Below are 16,574 nucleotides of genomic sequence, written 5' to 3' on the forward strand. Positions count from 1 at the left end.
GCACGTCACTTGTGCAGCTAGAGGCAAAAACATAAACCGTAGATCCCCGTTACTCCACACAGACACGCATACAAAGCTCTCACTTACGCTCCATTTGGCAAATCTGACCATAACTATATCCTCCTGATTTCCGCTTACAAGCAAAAACTCTGAACAGGAAGTACCAGTGACGCACACGCTCAATATGGAAGTGGTGTGATGAAGCAGATGTTAAGCTACAGGACTGTTTCGCTAGCACAGACTGGAATATGTTCATGGACTCATCCCATGGCATTGAAGAGATTACATCCGTCACCAGCTTTACTAATATGTGCATTGATGACGTTGTCCCCACAGTGACCATATGTACATATTCCAACCAAGAGCCATGGATTACATGAAACATTCGCACTGAACTAAAGGCTAGAGCTGCCACTTCTTTTTTTCACTAATCAGAAGTTTATATGAAATCCCCCTACGCCCTTTGACAAATCACCAAACAGGCAAAGCTTCAATACAGAACTAAGATCGAATCCTACTACACTGGCTCAGACCTTGTCGGATGTGGCTGGGCTTACAAACTAACAATGATTACAAAAGGGAACCCCAGTAGAGAGCTGTCCAGTGATGTAAGCCTACCAGATGAGCCAAATGCCTTCTACGCTCGCTTCGAGGCATGCAACACTGAACTATGCATGAGAGAACCAGCTGTTCCAGGACGACTGTGTGATCACGCTCACCATAGCCGATGTGAATGTCAACCTGTTAAAAAGGTCTTACTCACAAGGCCGCAGGATGCGTACTCAGAGCATGCGCTGACCTGCTGGCAAGTGTCTTCACTGACATTGGGCATAGTCCATGTGCCCAAGAACGCCAAGGTAACCTGTCTAAATGACTATCGCCACATAGCACCTTAGCCATGAAATGCTTTGAAAGGCTGGTCATGGCTCACAACACCATCATCCCAGACCCATTCCAATTCACATACCACCCCCAACAGCTCCACAGATGACGCAATCTCTACTGCACTCAACACTGCCCTTTCCCACCTGGACAAAAAGAACACTTACGTGAGAATGCTGTATTTAACCAACAAGTAATGTGCAAATAACATTCAAATCTTGACACAGGGCTCTACAGTTTGCTGTGAGACTTGGAATTTTGATTTAGGAGTACTAGTGATCCTATCAAAATGTAGGATTCTAATTTTATATTATCTCAAATATTTTTAATTGTGCTCCAACATTGTTCAACTTGGGCGCACATGTAGTCCTGGTAAAGAAAGGTCAGCATAGAGCCCTGCAACATTGCATCATATCACAGACCTTAGGCATATTACTGAGGTATATCGACTGTTTTTACAAAGACAAAAGACACTAAAAATCTTCTTACCCATCCTCGGTTTACTGAATCCTCCAGTATTTGAATTCTCCAGGAACGCCATCCTTTTAGCTGCCTTCCACACATTATTTCAGATGCTGATCGGCCTCCATCACACAACGCATGTTTTTATAAATCCCAAGGCCCAAAATAATCATATTTTCTTGGTTCACAAACAGGAAGGGATTTCCCCCAAATAAAACTAAGTAAACAAACTGACCTTTTCCACTTTCTCCATTAAAAGACAAAAACCTTTAAATTACCATCAGAACAATCTGTCCCTTGCCCTATTCACATTAGCTCTTCTAAAATTGTCACTCAGGTGGCTCTGTGTATTTAAAAGAAAGATCAATACCATTAAAAAGGACAACTGCAGCCTGAATGTAAACATCACCAAGACCAGTCATCCAGCAACCGTATAGAATAGGGGTGTCGTGTCAAACATACAGCAAGCAGGTGGTTTCAGTCTGAAATAGGCAGGTCAACGAAAGGCTGTTTGAATCAAAATGAATGAAAAACATTTGCACGTCTAGGTGTTCCAAGAAAATCCCTCTTCAACAAGCGCATTGAAGATGTAAACATTTGAAGACTCAATGAAATGGTCACCCGCACACTGTATACTAGAAAAAGAAATAGGCTATTCCTTTACAGGCAACATGTTAATTGTTATACTATCTTTAAGTTGCAAGTAAAAGTGTACAGAATGAAAATGGATAAAATGTCAAGAGTATGAAATGCCCCGCATTAAGCAGTATTTCCAAAAGCCAGCGGGAATTGGTGCAGGTTTATACAGCCTGTGGTAGCAGAGCACCCCTAAACCTCCACAGCTGTCTGAAACAGTTCTCTGTGTACAGTCTAACGGTGACAGGTTAGAGTTATAGTCTTTATCTGCTCTTCTAAGTTGGAGTCGGAGGTGGATCTGAGCGGTAGATCTCAGCTTGCATTTTGACTCAGTTATCTTGACTCAGAAAAGGTTGGTGACCACTGCTCTATCCTGATTGCCTAGTCACTTTTGACCCCCACCTGCATGTACATATTACCTCAATTACCTCGTGCTGCTGTTAATTTTTTTTTTAAATGTTCCTACTTTTTAACTCTGCATTGTTGGGAAAGGGCTAGTAAGTTTTCTTCCACAGCTCAGCCACCCTGTCTCCGGGCTTGGGGGGACGGGGGGTGTAGGAGTGGGGGTTGACACAGCAGACAGAGGAACCCATTGGGATGTGAAACTTGATCCGTGTGCTACCCCCTCACTCTATCTCCACCACCTCGCCTGAGAGCCTTGGAGACTCCCTGAGCAATCTGATCCCTCACTGCCTATGAGATTGGAAATGCTTTCAGAGGAGAAAGACGGATGCAGGACAACAGAAGCAAGGCAGGGGAAAGACGCTCTTAAACTTAAAGAGATGTTAGAAAAACAAGCATTGTAAATTTAAAAGTGCTTGAGAATATTTTGCTTCTCTTTCACCGCACTCAGAACACTTGAGGCAAGTTCTGGTTTACGTTACAGACTTCAGTACTGAAACAACTTCAATTCTAGGAAATAAGTATCAATATTACCCACACCACCTACAACACACTAAGCATGGACTTTACAGAAACCATGTAGGTTAGCCTATTTAATGAAAGTACATTAAAAAACATCTCTTGATTTCCAACATGTAGACTATGCCTACTTAAAAGTTCAACTGCAGTGGCAGCTGTCAAGCAGAGGCATGGGAGATAAAACAAATGGCCCATCATGAGTGATAATCATTCCATTATAAAAGGAGAAGATAATTCCAGCTAGCTACATCCTCTTGACAATGAGCAGTCCTCTGATCTGTGCATCGCGTGTGCATAAATCATATCTGAATTATGCACAATTTACTGAACCCCACCCCCATTTCTGTCTAACCCTCCATTATGTTCTCTCCAGACTTCAGGCAGTTACAGAGCTCTGGCTAATTAATCACACTCAGCTCCAGAGCAGGGCTAGACTCCGGCTATAATCACTGTGTTAGCCCACTGATCAAGATACTGTGTACACAATCATTGCTAGAGAGACTAGACATAGGTCTATATGAACTATGAAGACATTCAGCTACGTTTAAATAGGGACAATTTGTCATGTGCTTGATTATAGTTTTAATAGCTGAAGAAATCTTCACGCTTAGTTTGTTTGCCATTCTTCCTGGCCTAGTCTCACCCCCCCAATATTGGCCTGTTTTATAGAGTATCCCGGTACCCACAGAAGGTAAAGATGTCTGGCATATGTATAATGTTAGACTTCAGACGCAATAATTTTCCCCTCCACCTTTAGAAATCCACTTCTACCCCATGCCGCTTAAAGTGAACAGTTTCACAGTCAGGGCTTCCATCTGGTTTTTGACCTCCCTATTTTCCAGAGCCCATTCACTCCAGAGTTGCCTTCAGCATTGGAAGGTGGGAGCACAACACATCGCCCTCTCACTCCAAGCCCAAATTAAAACCAGCTTTTTTCACAGACGAGAAAAGCACGGCCAAAAATGGCCCATTCGTATGCAACCGACACCATGAGCCGAGACACTGGGTATTTTCCCTGTAAAAAAAACAGACCTCTTGCTACTGACGTAGTGTGTGTATGGGTGTTTGTGTGTGTATTGCCAGATTTTAAAGTGTCTCACTGCCTCCAATACTTTCACACCATCAGTGTGGACTATACAACATGACGACGATTGACCAATTTACGATGTGCAATGATAGTCAACAGGGAATAAAAATCCATTAACCTTCATGGTAGCTCCCCAGAAACCCCGTTATTCAAACTGTGTGTGGTTATTGGCAGAAACGTGAGAGCTGACGTGAAGTCTAATTAAAGATCAGGATGAATGCTTATTTGGGCGATTTGTTTAATCAACTTAATCGTTGTTATCAGTACGTTGTCCTAAACACTTGTTACAAAACACACATTATAAGGTTTACCATGAGCCAATGTACAGTTGTAATCCGTTAACAACTAACGTTAGCTAGTTAACTATGTATAATAAATTAATTTAACACTAGGCTAGCCTACTAAGCTTTCAAGTAGTACAATTCAAAGATATGATTTAGAACTTACTTTTTAGAGGTAAAGTGAAAAACGTTATATTGTCATCTAATTTGATACAAATGATTCCAAACCTCATCGCATTCAATCACTCAGTAAAATATGTTACAATGTCTCTGGAAGCGATACTTAACGTTAGTTACATGATACCGCTCTGTGTTAGCTAACTAGCAACCCACTAGCTAACAACTTTCATTGCGTAATGAGTGAATTGATTTGTAAAACAATTTAAACTTAGCAACTAGCAAATAATACCTTGGCTAACTATATACTAACCCATTCGGTCAATATCAAAGTTCAGTGTCAGGTTTGCTAGTAGAAGTACTTGCAAACGAGTAAGCTAGCCAAACAAATATATCTCGATACTTAGCTAGCTCGCTAACTAGCAAGTGGCTACGCTAAAATTAGCTAGCGCTAACAATCTAGCGAGGTAGTTTTCGCATTCAAAACAAACTCTCGGAAACAAGTGGCTGTATTTAAACCGAAGCTAAAATGTTTAGCTAACTAGTTAATAAATATAAACGTAATACACTTCCAAAATGAAGCCAGTAGCTAATGTGTTTTTTAGGTTTATTTTCCAGACGCAAAAACAAAACTTTTCCAAGACAACAGCCAAAGCGAGGGCAGAATTAACAGGAGTATGACCTAGCCTGGTTAGATTTCATTCCACCTCACCTTTTTCTTCAGCAGATGTGGCAATCCTTTTGGTTCCGGGCGAGTACTCCTCTGTATCTTTCTATTTCGTCTTGAAGTTGCAAAAATGTGGTGTACATTTCCCAAACATGCAGTTTAACGTCGGCCCTGCTCTACTCGCTCTGTTTTTTGCCTCTGCCTATGTCATTTGATGAAACACACGTAGACAGACCAACATTTTCCAATCACTGCAGCGAATGCACAACCATTTGATGGGGACCGAGTTGCGGTAGGAGTATTTCTATGGAGAATTCAAGTATGTTCCAATTACCTCAGTAACGCCCCCTGGTGTAAATGGACATACCTATTATTTTTCATTGCCCTAATCTACTACAGTATATTCGTATTTGTTTGACACATGCATACAATAGTCTACTCACAAATAGAAGAGCGTGGAGAGTAAAAACTCGGGGAAGAAGCGAGGAGAGGAGATGAGGAGCTTGAGAGGTATATAGAGAGAAGCTGGAGAAAATTGAGAAAGAGGTGGACAAAATGTGGGACATAAGAGGGATTGAAAAACATGGATAAAGGAGAGATGATATGGAGAATAAAAAGGTGGAGTAGATAGATGAAGAGGATAGGATATGAAGAATAAAAGGTGAGAAGGAAGTGGAAGAATAAATTAAGGTGAAAGACAATGTTGTGAATTAAAATATTTATTGACACATTTCAAAGATTCAAACCATCCTAGGGTCATTCCACCAATTCAGTGCCTTTTGAGAAGTGTAATTTAACATTGTCAAGCGCACATGTTCAAATTCATAAAAAACATGTTCTCATCTCAAGAGGTTTTTTAAATAACAAAAATGACTATAGAAAGGGCCTATTAAAGTGCCAAATAAATCAAATCAAAATAAAGTAACGGGGTTGATGATTTCTTCTTAAATCAACCATAAATCCCCCTGTGACAAGGGGAATGGATGCTTCTGTGCATCAGGGAGTGGCAAGTGAATATCTTCTTCATGAAAAAGAAATAGACAGCTAAACCATTTCTAGCCTATCTATGGGTAACAGTGTTGACGTGTTATGTTCGACCCGCTCAGTTTCCCACCACAAAACACCAGAAAATGGCCAAAAATAGTCCAACCATATCACCTGCTTTTAAACTATGATTTGACAATTAATGTTCAAACTTTCCTTTAAAAAAAATTGTTTAAAAGAAATAGTTTCACCATATTAAAACAAAAGTTCAGTTCACATAACAGGGATCACCAAAATGAGGGACAGGAGTAAATGAATCAATAATCACACAAAATAAATCATCTTCAAATGACTTTGTAAAAGCAACAAAAAATAACTAGGACAACGATGGTGACACTTGGAGAAATGTTTTGAGTAAGTGGGTTGAAATCTTCCTAGAAGAAGTGACACGGTTGACGGAGGGGCTGAATTTTGGCACTTTGGCACACACAAAATGCTGAATTTTGGCACTTTAGGTAGCCTTTATTCACATAAATTTTTTTATATTTATTGGATTCTCCAAATGCTCGGTATTAAAAGGGCACTTCATTTAATATAACAGGCTTTTAAAATGTAATATTGTTGCACAAGTTCTACTTAAATATCAAACGGATGCAAGAGGCACCCATTTTGTGGAACGACCCCCTAGAGATACCAGCAGCCTCTCAACATTGACTCTGGTAATACAGGCATACTTGTGGTTGTAAAACAAAAACATAATGGTGATTCGTAGTCTTTGCTGAACAATATAAATTAAGGTCATGGTATTTAATAGGCTACAGCATGCATAAATTAAGGCCCTTCAAACATTGCCCAATCCAGGAAGTTCTCAAGAGAGACGAAATCAAGCACATTTCCTTCCCAAGACAGATACACACACACACACACACACACACACACACACACCGATAGACTCCTGTTAAATTCTTCAATCGTCAAGGTATATCCTTTCTCCATGTAACTCTGTTCTGATAGCAGTCAGATGCATTTCACTAAATAAAGCAATGCATGAAACATGTTCCTATTTCTAAGTATAGTTCGTGTTATGGTAGGCCAGGCAGGGTGAGTCATTTGAAATATGGGGTTACAATCCAAACACAATCAACGTTCCACATAAAAAAAGACCTCGTCTATATAGACGATAGGGTTCTAAGTACAAATGCAGCAAGAGATGAACCACTAATTCAGGTGTTATTAATACATGTACAACAGAACAATGACAACAACTCCATTCCTCCAACACAGTCCATGCCAAAGAAAAAAAACATTGACGCCCTACAACTACTCAAAGATCAAAGCCACATTTCAGTTGCTGCTTCAAAAACACGAGTAAATCAACGATCCGATTTAAGAGTGCGGTTGTTATCTCATGCCAAGTATATATCATCTATTCTAAAACAAAAATACTACTATGGAGAAAAAAAAATCACTTTCCCCGATCAAAACACAGAACATGGAAGAAGAAGCAATCCCTTTTGCACATTGGATATAAACCTTGCAGCCTCACCCGTGTTTACTAAACAGCAGTACATACAGAAGTCATGTGTGAACCAACATCTAAAAGACCACTCAGCATCCTGAAATTGAAAAGGATGGTCTTAATACAGTGTCATTGCAAAGTAACCCGTGTGTTTAGTGAGAACTAGCCAGGAGGGAGGGACGTGTCAAGAGTGAAGAGAACGATGAAGGCTACTTAAGTCTCTCGTTACAGAGGACAGAGATGCACCAGAGACCTCTTACCTAAATGGAATGAATGCCTGACGGCAGAGAGAAGTTCTAGTCATTTGGGAATGGACTGTGAAATTCTATAAAACTGTGTCCTCCTTAATTATGTCCTTAACTATTCTTTCATTGTGTTATTATTGCCAATGTTGACTACAGAGGACACGTGTGAGCATTGGAACCAGCGATATTGACATTTTGGGTTGCTGACATGGTCCTTCAGATACCAGGTAACACAAAATACACTACATTTGATTGTCTAAGACTAGCCTCAATGGGATGCACAGCATTTCTATCATCATGTTGACGCAATAGTCTTTTTTTTAAAAAGGGGAACCATCTAAATAACCCTAACAATTGTTTTCCCTATGCTGTCCACAATTTCTGATTATGGAGTTAGTGTAATGACATGGCTGGTTGATACATGGGGCCTGGAAATAAAGCTTGACATTGAACTGTTGGAAACGAAGTCCACAGGGGTGACAAATGGCTTTGTAGTGTTTGCTGGAGTGGGGACAGAGGGAACATACAGTGAGTGTACTATGTAGTGACTAGTGTCTGAGGCATGCCAAGTAGCAGAATGGTGTCAACACTCTGTTGCACTCTAGTGGTTGGAAACTATACAACTAGTTTCAATACGCTGAACTTTCAGTAAACAACTATTTAGCAACAATTCAAGCCCGTCTTCATTTCCCGCCAATGGTACCATGTAAAGTTTATTCTGAACTGGCACGGACTGTGCTTTTCTTACCAGTTGATCTACACACATACAGTATGCATATCAAAAGTACTCAAGTGTTATGCAAAATCACAGTATGCTTTGCTACTCTAGTGGCACAGATACATAACTAATACTGATGTTGCCTCAGTAGACATGCACTGACAATCATGTACAAACTCATGCATGCACACACACTTACACAAATACAGAACATACACAAAGATGTATAAAATAAACTCTGAAAGTATAAAGTCTGTACACAAGCACACTGTCAACTGACCTTTAAGGTGTGTGTGCTAGTGAGAGAGAAATGATTGTGTTTGGCTGTATTTTTTTATATATTTTTTTTTACCTTGACAGACATTTCCTATATATTCTTGTTTAAATTAAGCGCTTCATACAGGTGTATGGCATATCACCATGCATAGACATCTGTTGTGTAAAATGTATCTGTAAGACCCCAGGCCAGAGGTCGTCTCCCTTAAGCGCAATTCAGAGACACAATAGTCCGGCGGCCCACTGTGACATATCTTTCTGGCTCTTGTCCACCAATCGGTGCACCTCCCCAAAATCCCCATTACATACTACAAAAGACACAGAGTGGTTCCTTGATTTCCAGTCAGGAGCAAATCCCAGTTTATGAGACACATTCCAAAAAACCTGAATTCCCTACCTCATAAAGTGTTCAAATATATCCAAAGATTTGTCTCATCTTCTACCTGGATCCCCAAAGTTGGTATAGTATTACTGTATCATAATGTAACAGAGCACCATCTTTGTATATCATAAATAAATAAATCCAGGATGAAAGAGTGAGTGACAGGTCCTCCATATGATACTATGAACCTCTGTATGATGCAACTGCATGCATAAAAAACTAAATCATTCAGCAAAAGCCCAAATATAACTGTTTCGTTTTATCAGCAATCTAAACATCCATGGATGTTATACTTCCGTTTTATTCTATGTAAATAAATAACACTTTGCCAAAGATGCAATAAATATCACTTACTAAACTGTCCACTTTAATAATACCTTTGTGAAATCAAACAGCGTTCGTAGGCCTGCATGTGTCATGCTACAGTATACTGTGTCGGTTCACGTTCTGTGCTCTGTTGGTCGGCGTGAGGCATCATCATGTTAAATCTACTGTATGTGATACTAAAACGATCTTATGACATTCACTGCAAGCTATTTGGGTTTTGACATTCAACAACACAAAGCACACAGTGTTCCTGTGAAATAAGGCATCTTATTTACTGATTGCCCTGCTACTCCACTCAGTCTGCCTGTGTCTGTAGGCCGCTAAGGCTTTTGCTCCAGCCTTACTGGATTGAGGCCCTCCAGGATCTGAGTGGAGTAGCAAAGGATTTACATCAGAATTCTCTGACATACAATATAATTCATTTGTAAGTGATATTAATAAATACAAACGTAACACATGTTTGGGGGGGGGGGGGGGGGGCTGCAGCATTTTAGGCAGTTTGTCTTGAATTTCAGTACTGATGAAAATACTTAAAATCTTGTCACGCCTGATTGATCGGTTTGCTGAACAGTCAATCTTGCTGCTATCATCTTCAGCTTTTTCATCATTTTGACTGGCATCAATGCCCTCTACTGGGCTCTTTGCCAAGGCTTGGGCATAGCTACGTAAGCACCTGCCCACCACCCCATAAAACTGCAGATGGAGCATCTACACGTTGATGGCGTGAGCGTGCTTCTTGCACAGTGGCTTGTCCTTCTTGGAGTAGAAGGGCTGGCCCTCCAGGTTCAAATTACACACCTGTGGGAGACGGACACAATTGTGAATCTCACAAAACATTTTTTTTTGGCACAGTCCAAGAGATCTGAAAAAATAGCCGTTTTATACAGCAGGGACATGGGTTATTGTACAGCGCTGTAGCCATTCTTACCGCACAGACAAAGCAGGTGTCGTGCCAAGTATGACCCAGTGCTTCAATGAACTTGTCTCCCGCTTCTACTGGGAAGTCACAGCCATGGCACTTGGTGCTGAAGAGTGAAATGTAGTCTGGTAGAGAAAGCATAGAGTGTGAAAACACTAGCAGAGTGCAACGGTAGCAAAGTTACATGCGTAAACTGTTTTAATAATTGTCTCTATGTGTATAATTCAAATGTTGTTCAGTTGCAGAAGAGGACATTATGACAAACATACAGGAGCTAGTTTGGGCTCTGAAGGAAACATTCAACACTTGAGGCGTTTCATTATGTGCCATGCTATTCCATTGATCTAAAGTACCTTTCTCGCAGTAGGGCTCCCCGTCCTCCATGTGGAAGAGGCTATTTCCAAAGGCCTTGCCACAGGCAGCACACACAAAGCAGGTGGTGTGCCATGTCTGCCGCAGAGCATGCATCACCTCCTGCACACCAAAAAGAACGCAGGGACAAAAAGTTATTGTGTGGGTGTATGCTACGCACAAAGTGACTTCGTGTGTGTTGTACTTGTCTGCGTTTGGGTCCGTCATCTTACCCCCATGATCTTGGTGTTGCAGCGGGCACAGGTGGGGGCAAAGAACTCTCCGTAGCAGTTCTCACAGTACACTGCGTTCTGCTCCTCCACAAAGCTGCAGTCTGCCAGCGATGTGTGGCAGTAGTGACAGTTGAACTCCTCTGGGTGCCAGGATCGACCCAGGGCCACCAGGAAGGGTCCCCTGTAACGACAGAAAGCAGGTGAAAGCTATGATCCCTTATTGATGTCACCTGTTAAATCCACTGAAGGGGAGGAGGTAGGTTAAATAAGGATTTTTAAGCCTTGAGACAATTGAGACATGGATTGTGTATTGTGTGCCATTCAGAGGGTGAAAAAGCAAGACAAAAGATTTAAGGGCCTATGAACGGGGTATAGTAGTAGGTGCCAGGCCCACCGGTTTATGTATTAAGAACTGCAACGCTGCTGGGTTTTTCACACTCAACAGCTTCCCGTTTATCAACAAGGGTCCACCACCCAAAGGACATCCAGCCAACTTGACACAACTGTGGGAAGCATTGGAGTCAACATGGGCCAGCATCCCTGTGGAATGCTTTCGACCCCTTGTAGAGTCCATGCGCTGATGAATTGAGGCTGTTCTGAGGGCAAAAGGAGAGGGGGGTGTAACTTAATATTAGGAAGGTGTTCTTAATGTTTTCTACACTCAGTGTATCGTTGTTGTTACCTGATCATGTTGTTGCAGGCTCCACAGAGGGGTGCTCTGTTGCTGTTGGCAGCGAAGCGCTCCGCCCTTTGGGCCACACCCCGGGCAACGGGATTGAAAGGGGCAGGGGTGGGGTTGTAGGGGGCAGGGCTTGGGTTATAGGCAGGACTTGGGGCAGAGTGAGGGGTGTGGGCAGAGCCAGGGTGTGGGATATAGGCCGGTGCTGGTGGGGCACTCTGAGGTAGAGCAGGCACTTTCATGCTGGTGCTGGTGGTCTTGCTGGGGTCAAACTTGTTCGCAAAAGAGTCATCAGTGATCCAGGGGGGCCTGCTGGAGGGGGGTTCAGGGGCGGCGGCTTGGGGTGGAACAGGGGCAGGAGCTATGACCCAAAGAGACACCCGGTTAAGTAAACACTATCCATACTTACAGTATTGTTAACACACATACAAATGGTCACACAGCGCCACCTGCTGTAACTACCTGGCACGATGCAGGCGGTGCTGACCACCTTGGGTGGGGGAGGGCCCACAGGGATCTGGATGGAGCTTTGCTGCATGTGAGGAGGCTGCTGCATGTGAGAAGGCTGCTGCATGTGTGGAGGCTGCTGCATGTGTGGAGGCTGCTGCATGTGTGGAGGCTGCTGCATGTGTGGAGGCTGCTGCATATGCGGGGTCTGGTACATGGGAGGTCCCTGCTGCATGGGAGGTCCCTGCTGCATGGGAGGCCCTTGGTACATGGGAGGCCCCTGCTGCATGGGAGGCCCCTGCTGCATGGATTGCCCCTGGTACATGGATTGCCCCTGGTACATGGGAGGGGCTTGTTGCATGGGGGGAGCCTGGCCATATTGGCTGCAGAAGGATAAAAAAAGAAGCTGAGTGACATCACCACCACCCAAGATGGAAACATATTTACTAGTCTGATCATCAGTCTAGCTGTTTTCTGAACAGTCATAGTTTAGACAATATAACAATCTAAACTGGGAAACTGTACTACAAGTATCAATTACTAATAAGGAGACTGTTAGCACTATGCCTCGCGATTAAACCTAGTACGCTGAATGCTGGACAGCCACCTCTCTCCTTCCTGACTGAGTGTCCACATATGTTTTGAGTCTTACCTGGGGCTCCTCCACTTCACCAGACACGTTTAACTCAAAGGTTAGTGGGAGTTTAATATAGCAGAGACCCACACAGAGAGAGAGAAAGACAGCCTGGTATCAGAGAAACAGTGTTAGAACAGAGAGCCTCAGTTATGGCAGTGAGAGATTCACAGAGTCACCAACAGATTTCATTTGAGCGGAGAGAGGAGCAGATTTTGACATATTTGTAAGAAAGGGGAGGTTAAAACGCAGGTTAAAACGAACACTGTCAAAGCACAATTTTCATCCTTCGAGCTAAAAACAGAGGGAGGGGAATAAGGGTGTGTTATTCCGGAAGTTAAGTTATGTTGACAAAAAGGGAAGGAAGCACACTATCCAGATGTTCTATTGGACAGTGGCATCTGGATAAACTTCCCCACAGAAGTACCTGGAGACTGAGGATTTGTACTGGGAGCTGTAACCAGAGGCAGACTGTTGCAGGCTGTAGCTATAACGCATCAGAAACAAAAAGGGGTCAGGCGTCAAAAACAGGGGTCAAAAATAGCTCTTTGGATGAAGGCCATGTACACCTATACCTGTATGATGCCGTGCTGCCCAATGAGTTTGTTTCCGATAATGGCATCCGGTTTTTAAATATTGCATGTGCAGATGTAACTTTTCTCCACTGTTTACTGAAGGAAAGCAAGAGTCATCAGATTTCTCACATATTGTAACATTATCAGATCACAGCAGTTCCATTCAAACTGCTAGTCAGTCAGCCTAGTTTGATCACAGAGTCAGCTGTGTAACTGTGTAGCGTTTGAAACAAAGGGCAGCACACAATCAGTCTCTTTGAAGTATAGGTGAACTTGGTTTCATAGCAATACCTTCGTGAGAGCACACATTCACACACACAAAGGAAAAAAAGATTTATCCTAGAGAGAAAATTAAACAGGTTCTGAAAATCCATGATCCTAACACTGCCAAACCAAATAGATACACACCTAAGCTCCTATACACCATATCTCTATTTATCCCCATCAATCAAGGAAACTATATTGATACTGCGCACACACACACACACACACACACACACACACACACACACACACACCTGGCTCCACTGCACAGGCCAACACTCCTGGTAACATCAGTTAACACATCCAATCCACATCGAAAAGAAAACAATGACACAATTATTAGGAAATGTTCAAGTGGGCCACAGGACCACGTCTCAAAAACACACTAACATGCTGGCGAGATGAATTCACTTCAAACCACCCTTCACTGCACATCATGAGTCGATATAGCCTTCACAGTTTTAAGCAACTGTGGTAACCACACTGGCTCCAGGAGATCTCTATAAAATACCACTATTATATTAAAAGATTAGATTTGATTTCCTTCGTTATTTAAACACAGCTGTTGATACAAAACTAAAAAATGGACCCTCTACAATGATTGGCTGAACCAAACAAACTTAGGGATCATTGAGTCATACATACCATAAACCCCCTTGTTATGCAAAGCAAAACAATGAAGGTCATTTCATAACATCCCCACTAGACACTGACAAATCAGAGGGTATTCTACAAGCACAGAAAATAGTCATCTTTTGTGATAAGTGTCACATTTTGAAATTGTGTACCGAATTCTATAGCATTCTAGCGCAAATAATATGACCCTTCCAGCTACTGTACTATGAAGCATCACATCGATCAACAGCTGCTAATTGCCTGTAGCCACTAGTTAGCCATTCAGTAGTTGACTTGAATGGTGCATCACAGCCATAGATAACGATTTAGTACATCACTGATTTGCAGGATACAAATGATTGTGATCGACATCCAAGTGCTACACCCTTCTGCTGTTCTATGACAAACTACCCCCCACCCAGATCATAATTAGTCAAGCCAGTGTGTGAGCATGCAGTTGAGCAGTGACGTGCAGAGTGAGCATGGGAGAGCGTGGGATAGAGGAGCTACCGCCATCACACAAGGTGGTACAATCACTAACTGGACTATTATGTGCACTACCAAGTGAACTACCCTCATATCACTAATTATGTGGCTGTCGCAGGTTGAAGAGAGCCCATTAATACCAACTCTGAGAGTAGGCTGTTCCTTACTATGACATGCAAAGGTCCAGACTTGAACGGGCCTGTGGGGATTTTGTGCGTGTGTTAAATGGAAGAAACAGGGTGACCTGCAAATTCTAGATGAGAGATGGAATGTCAAAAAAAAAGTCAACTTCAGAGTGATGTTAGCCACATTCAGCATTAAAATGGGATTTTTTTATATTGGGGTCAAACATATCTAACCATTAATAATTGTGAAGGGAATATTGACATTGTGGAGAAAGAGGTGCAAATTAGTCAAACAAAAACTTTGCAAATGCTGCCAAACCCCCACATGAGCTTACATTCCTCCTCTTGTCCCTTGAGACAATCTGCAGTGTACCGTCTGCACATCAAGCCCCATGGACGTTTTCCTATCCATTCAGCTGTAATGGAGAGAGCTAATGCAAAGAGCTTTTGGAGAGAAGTTGGACCCGGTGCAGGCAAGCAAAAAAGTTGCACCGACCTATTGCAGTCCCATAAAATAGCATGTATCCAATTGGGTCTGTCGCAGTTCATTTTGCACCACTTTTCATGCTGCGACAGATGTAAATAATCCGATAGTCTTATGAAACACGACCAATCCGAATGAAGCAACGCTGCAGTCATGGCCTTGCTCCTTTGATCCGGCTAGTGTCCCAAAGTTCGTTTTTAAAATTTGATTTATTACCCTCCTGTCCCCTATCCCACGTACCGAAGCAACTCTGCACACCACCGTCTGTGACGTGGTCAGTCTCTCTGTCACTGTGTCAGTCTGTCCAGGTGTGTGTGTACCTCAGGTGCTTGGGTTTCCCAGAGGGCAGGGTGCGCTTTCGTTTGGGCAAAGTGCTGCTTCGGAACACTGGGGTGATTGACAGAGCCTCCAGCGCAGAGGTGGGCGGTGGCCCTTGCTTATAAACCTTGTTTCTTAACGAGAGCCAACAAGAGAGGTCTGAGAGACGACTTAGGGCTCACTCCAATTTCCTCCACATACACAATGAGAACTTAGAATTTCTTATGCCATCTTAAACCTATAAATACTACACTGTAATGCAAAATAGAGGGTAACACTTTAGTTGGATAGTCCTTAGTAGATGTTTTATATATGTTCAACTAACTGTCAACAAATTGTCCTCTAGCAAAAACTATCCTATCTGCCCAATCTCAATACGTATGGCCTTTCGCAGTACCCTGCAAGTAGATGGGACCCTATTTTTTATGTGATTTTTGATCCTACTGACAACACCATTCATGGATACGATATGATATACTTTATTGTCCATTTACATGGAAATTCATTTAATCTGCTGTGATGGTCCAAAATAGTTTTCGGAGTGTCCAATAAAGTAGTATAGACACCATGCCTCTCGATGGTCCAAAATCCTAATCCAGAAGTCTAAGAAAATGATCTCAGGCATCGCCATTGAAGGTCCAAGGTCCAATGGGGTGATCTGGGGTATTTCACCAAGATGCAATATCTGGCTCATGTAATTATGTCGAAGAGCGTTATACGCCAACCCTAGCAAGCTGTTGCATATAAACGGACTTGCAGTTGGTAGTTTGCTAATAGTTTGAGCATCTATAGATCATCTATTGTGGACAATCCAAATAAATCCCGTTTGACACCCTGTATACTCTTCCATCCACTATTTCAGCATCAGAAAATAAAGCTCTCCCAACCCAATCCATATTCCTCACAAACCTCTTCTCTGGCCCCCCATAAAATAGCAAAT

The 16,574-nt window shown here is 42.4% G+C and overlaps 2 protein-coding genes across 28 annotated transcripts in view; both read right to left on the reverse strand.

Annotated features, from left to right (window-relative positions):
- LOC110502384 (bone morphogenetic protein receptor type-1A) overlaps positions 1–5,629 on the reverse strand; it is a 60,486-nt gene extending 54,857 nt beyond the window's left edge. For 2 of the 5 annotated variants that reach the window (XM_036959690.2, XM_036959688.2), the window contains exon 1: positions 5,099–5,381. The gene's annotated coding sequence lies outside the window, so the exon portion shown is untranslated. Of the gene's footprint in view, positions 1–1,371; positions 5,067–5,098 lie in introns of those variants that run through there. The other 3 variants (XM_021580364.3, XM_090216748.1, XM_036959689.2) reach the window with 3 other exon arrangements.
- Positions 5,630–5,756: 127 nt separating this feature from the next.
- LOC110503086 (LIM domain-binding protein 3) overlaps positions 5,757–16,574 on the reverse strand; it is an 82,403-nt gene continuing 71,585 nt past the window's right edge. For 9 of the 23 annotated variants that reach the window (XM_090216726.1, XM_090216723.1, XM_090216727.1 and 6 more), the window contains 7 exons: positions 13,195–13,254; positions 12,149–12,516; positions 11,690–12,047; positions 11,008–11,188; positions 10,777–10,897; positions 10,433–10,548; positions 5,757–10,302 (listed from right to left, as the gene is read on the reverse strand). In XM_090216726.1, the coding sequence (XP_090072852.1) occupies positions 10,213–10,302; positions 10,433–10,548; positions 10,777–10,897; positions 11,008–11,188; positions 11,690–12,047; positions 12,149–12,516; positions 13,195–13,254 (1,294 nt within the window). In that variant the 3' untranslated portion in view covers positions 5,757–10,212. Of the gene's footprint in view, positions 10,303–10,432; positions 10,549–10,776; positions 10,898–11,007; positions 11,189–11,689; positions 12,048–12,148; positions 12,517–13,194; positions 13,255–15,167; positions 16,524–16,574 lie in introns of those variants that run through there. The other 14 variants (XM_090216734.1, XM_090216731.1, XM_090216735.1 and 11 more) reach the window with 4 other exon arrangements.

The sequence above is a fragment of the Oncorhynchus mykiss genome, chromosome 23, assembly GCF_057628025.1.
Source record: "Oncorhynchus mykiss isolate SJ-2025 chromosome 23, ASM5762802v1, whole genome shotgun sequence".
NCBI classification, from domain to species: domain Eukaryota; kingdom Metazoa; phylum Chordata; class Actinopteri; order Salmoniformes; family Salmonidae; genus Oncorhynchus; species Oncorhynchus mykiss.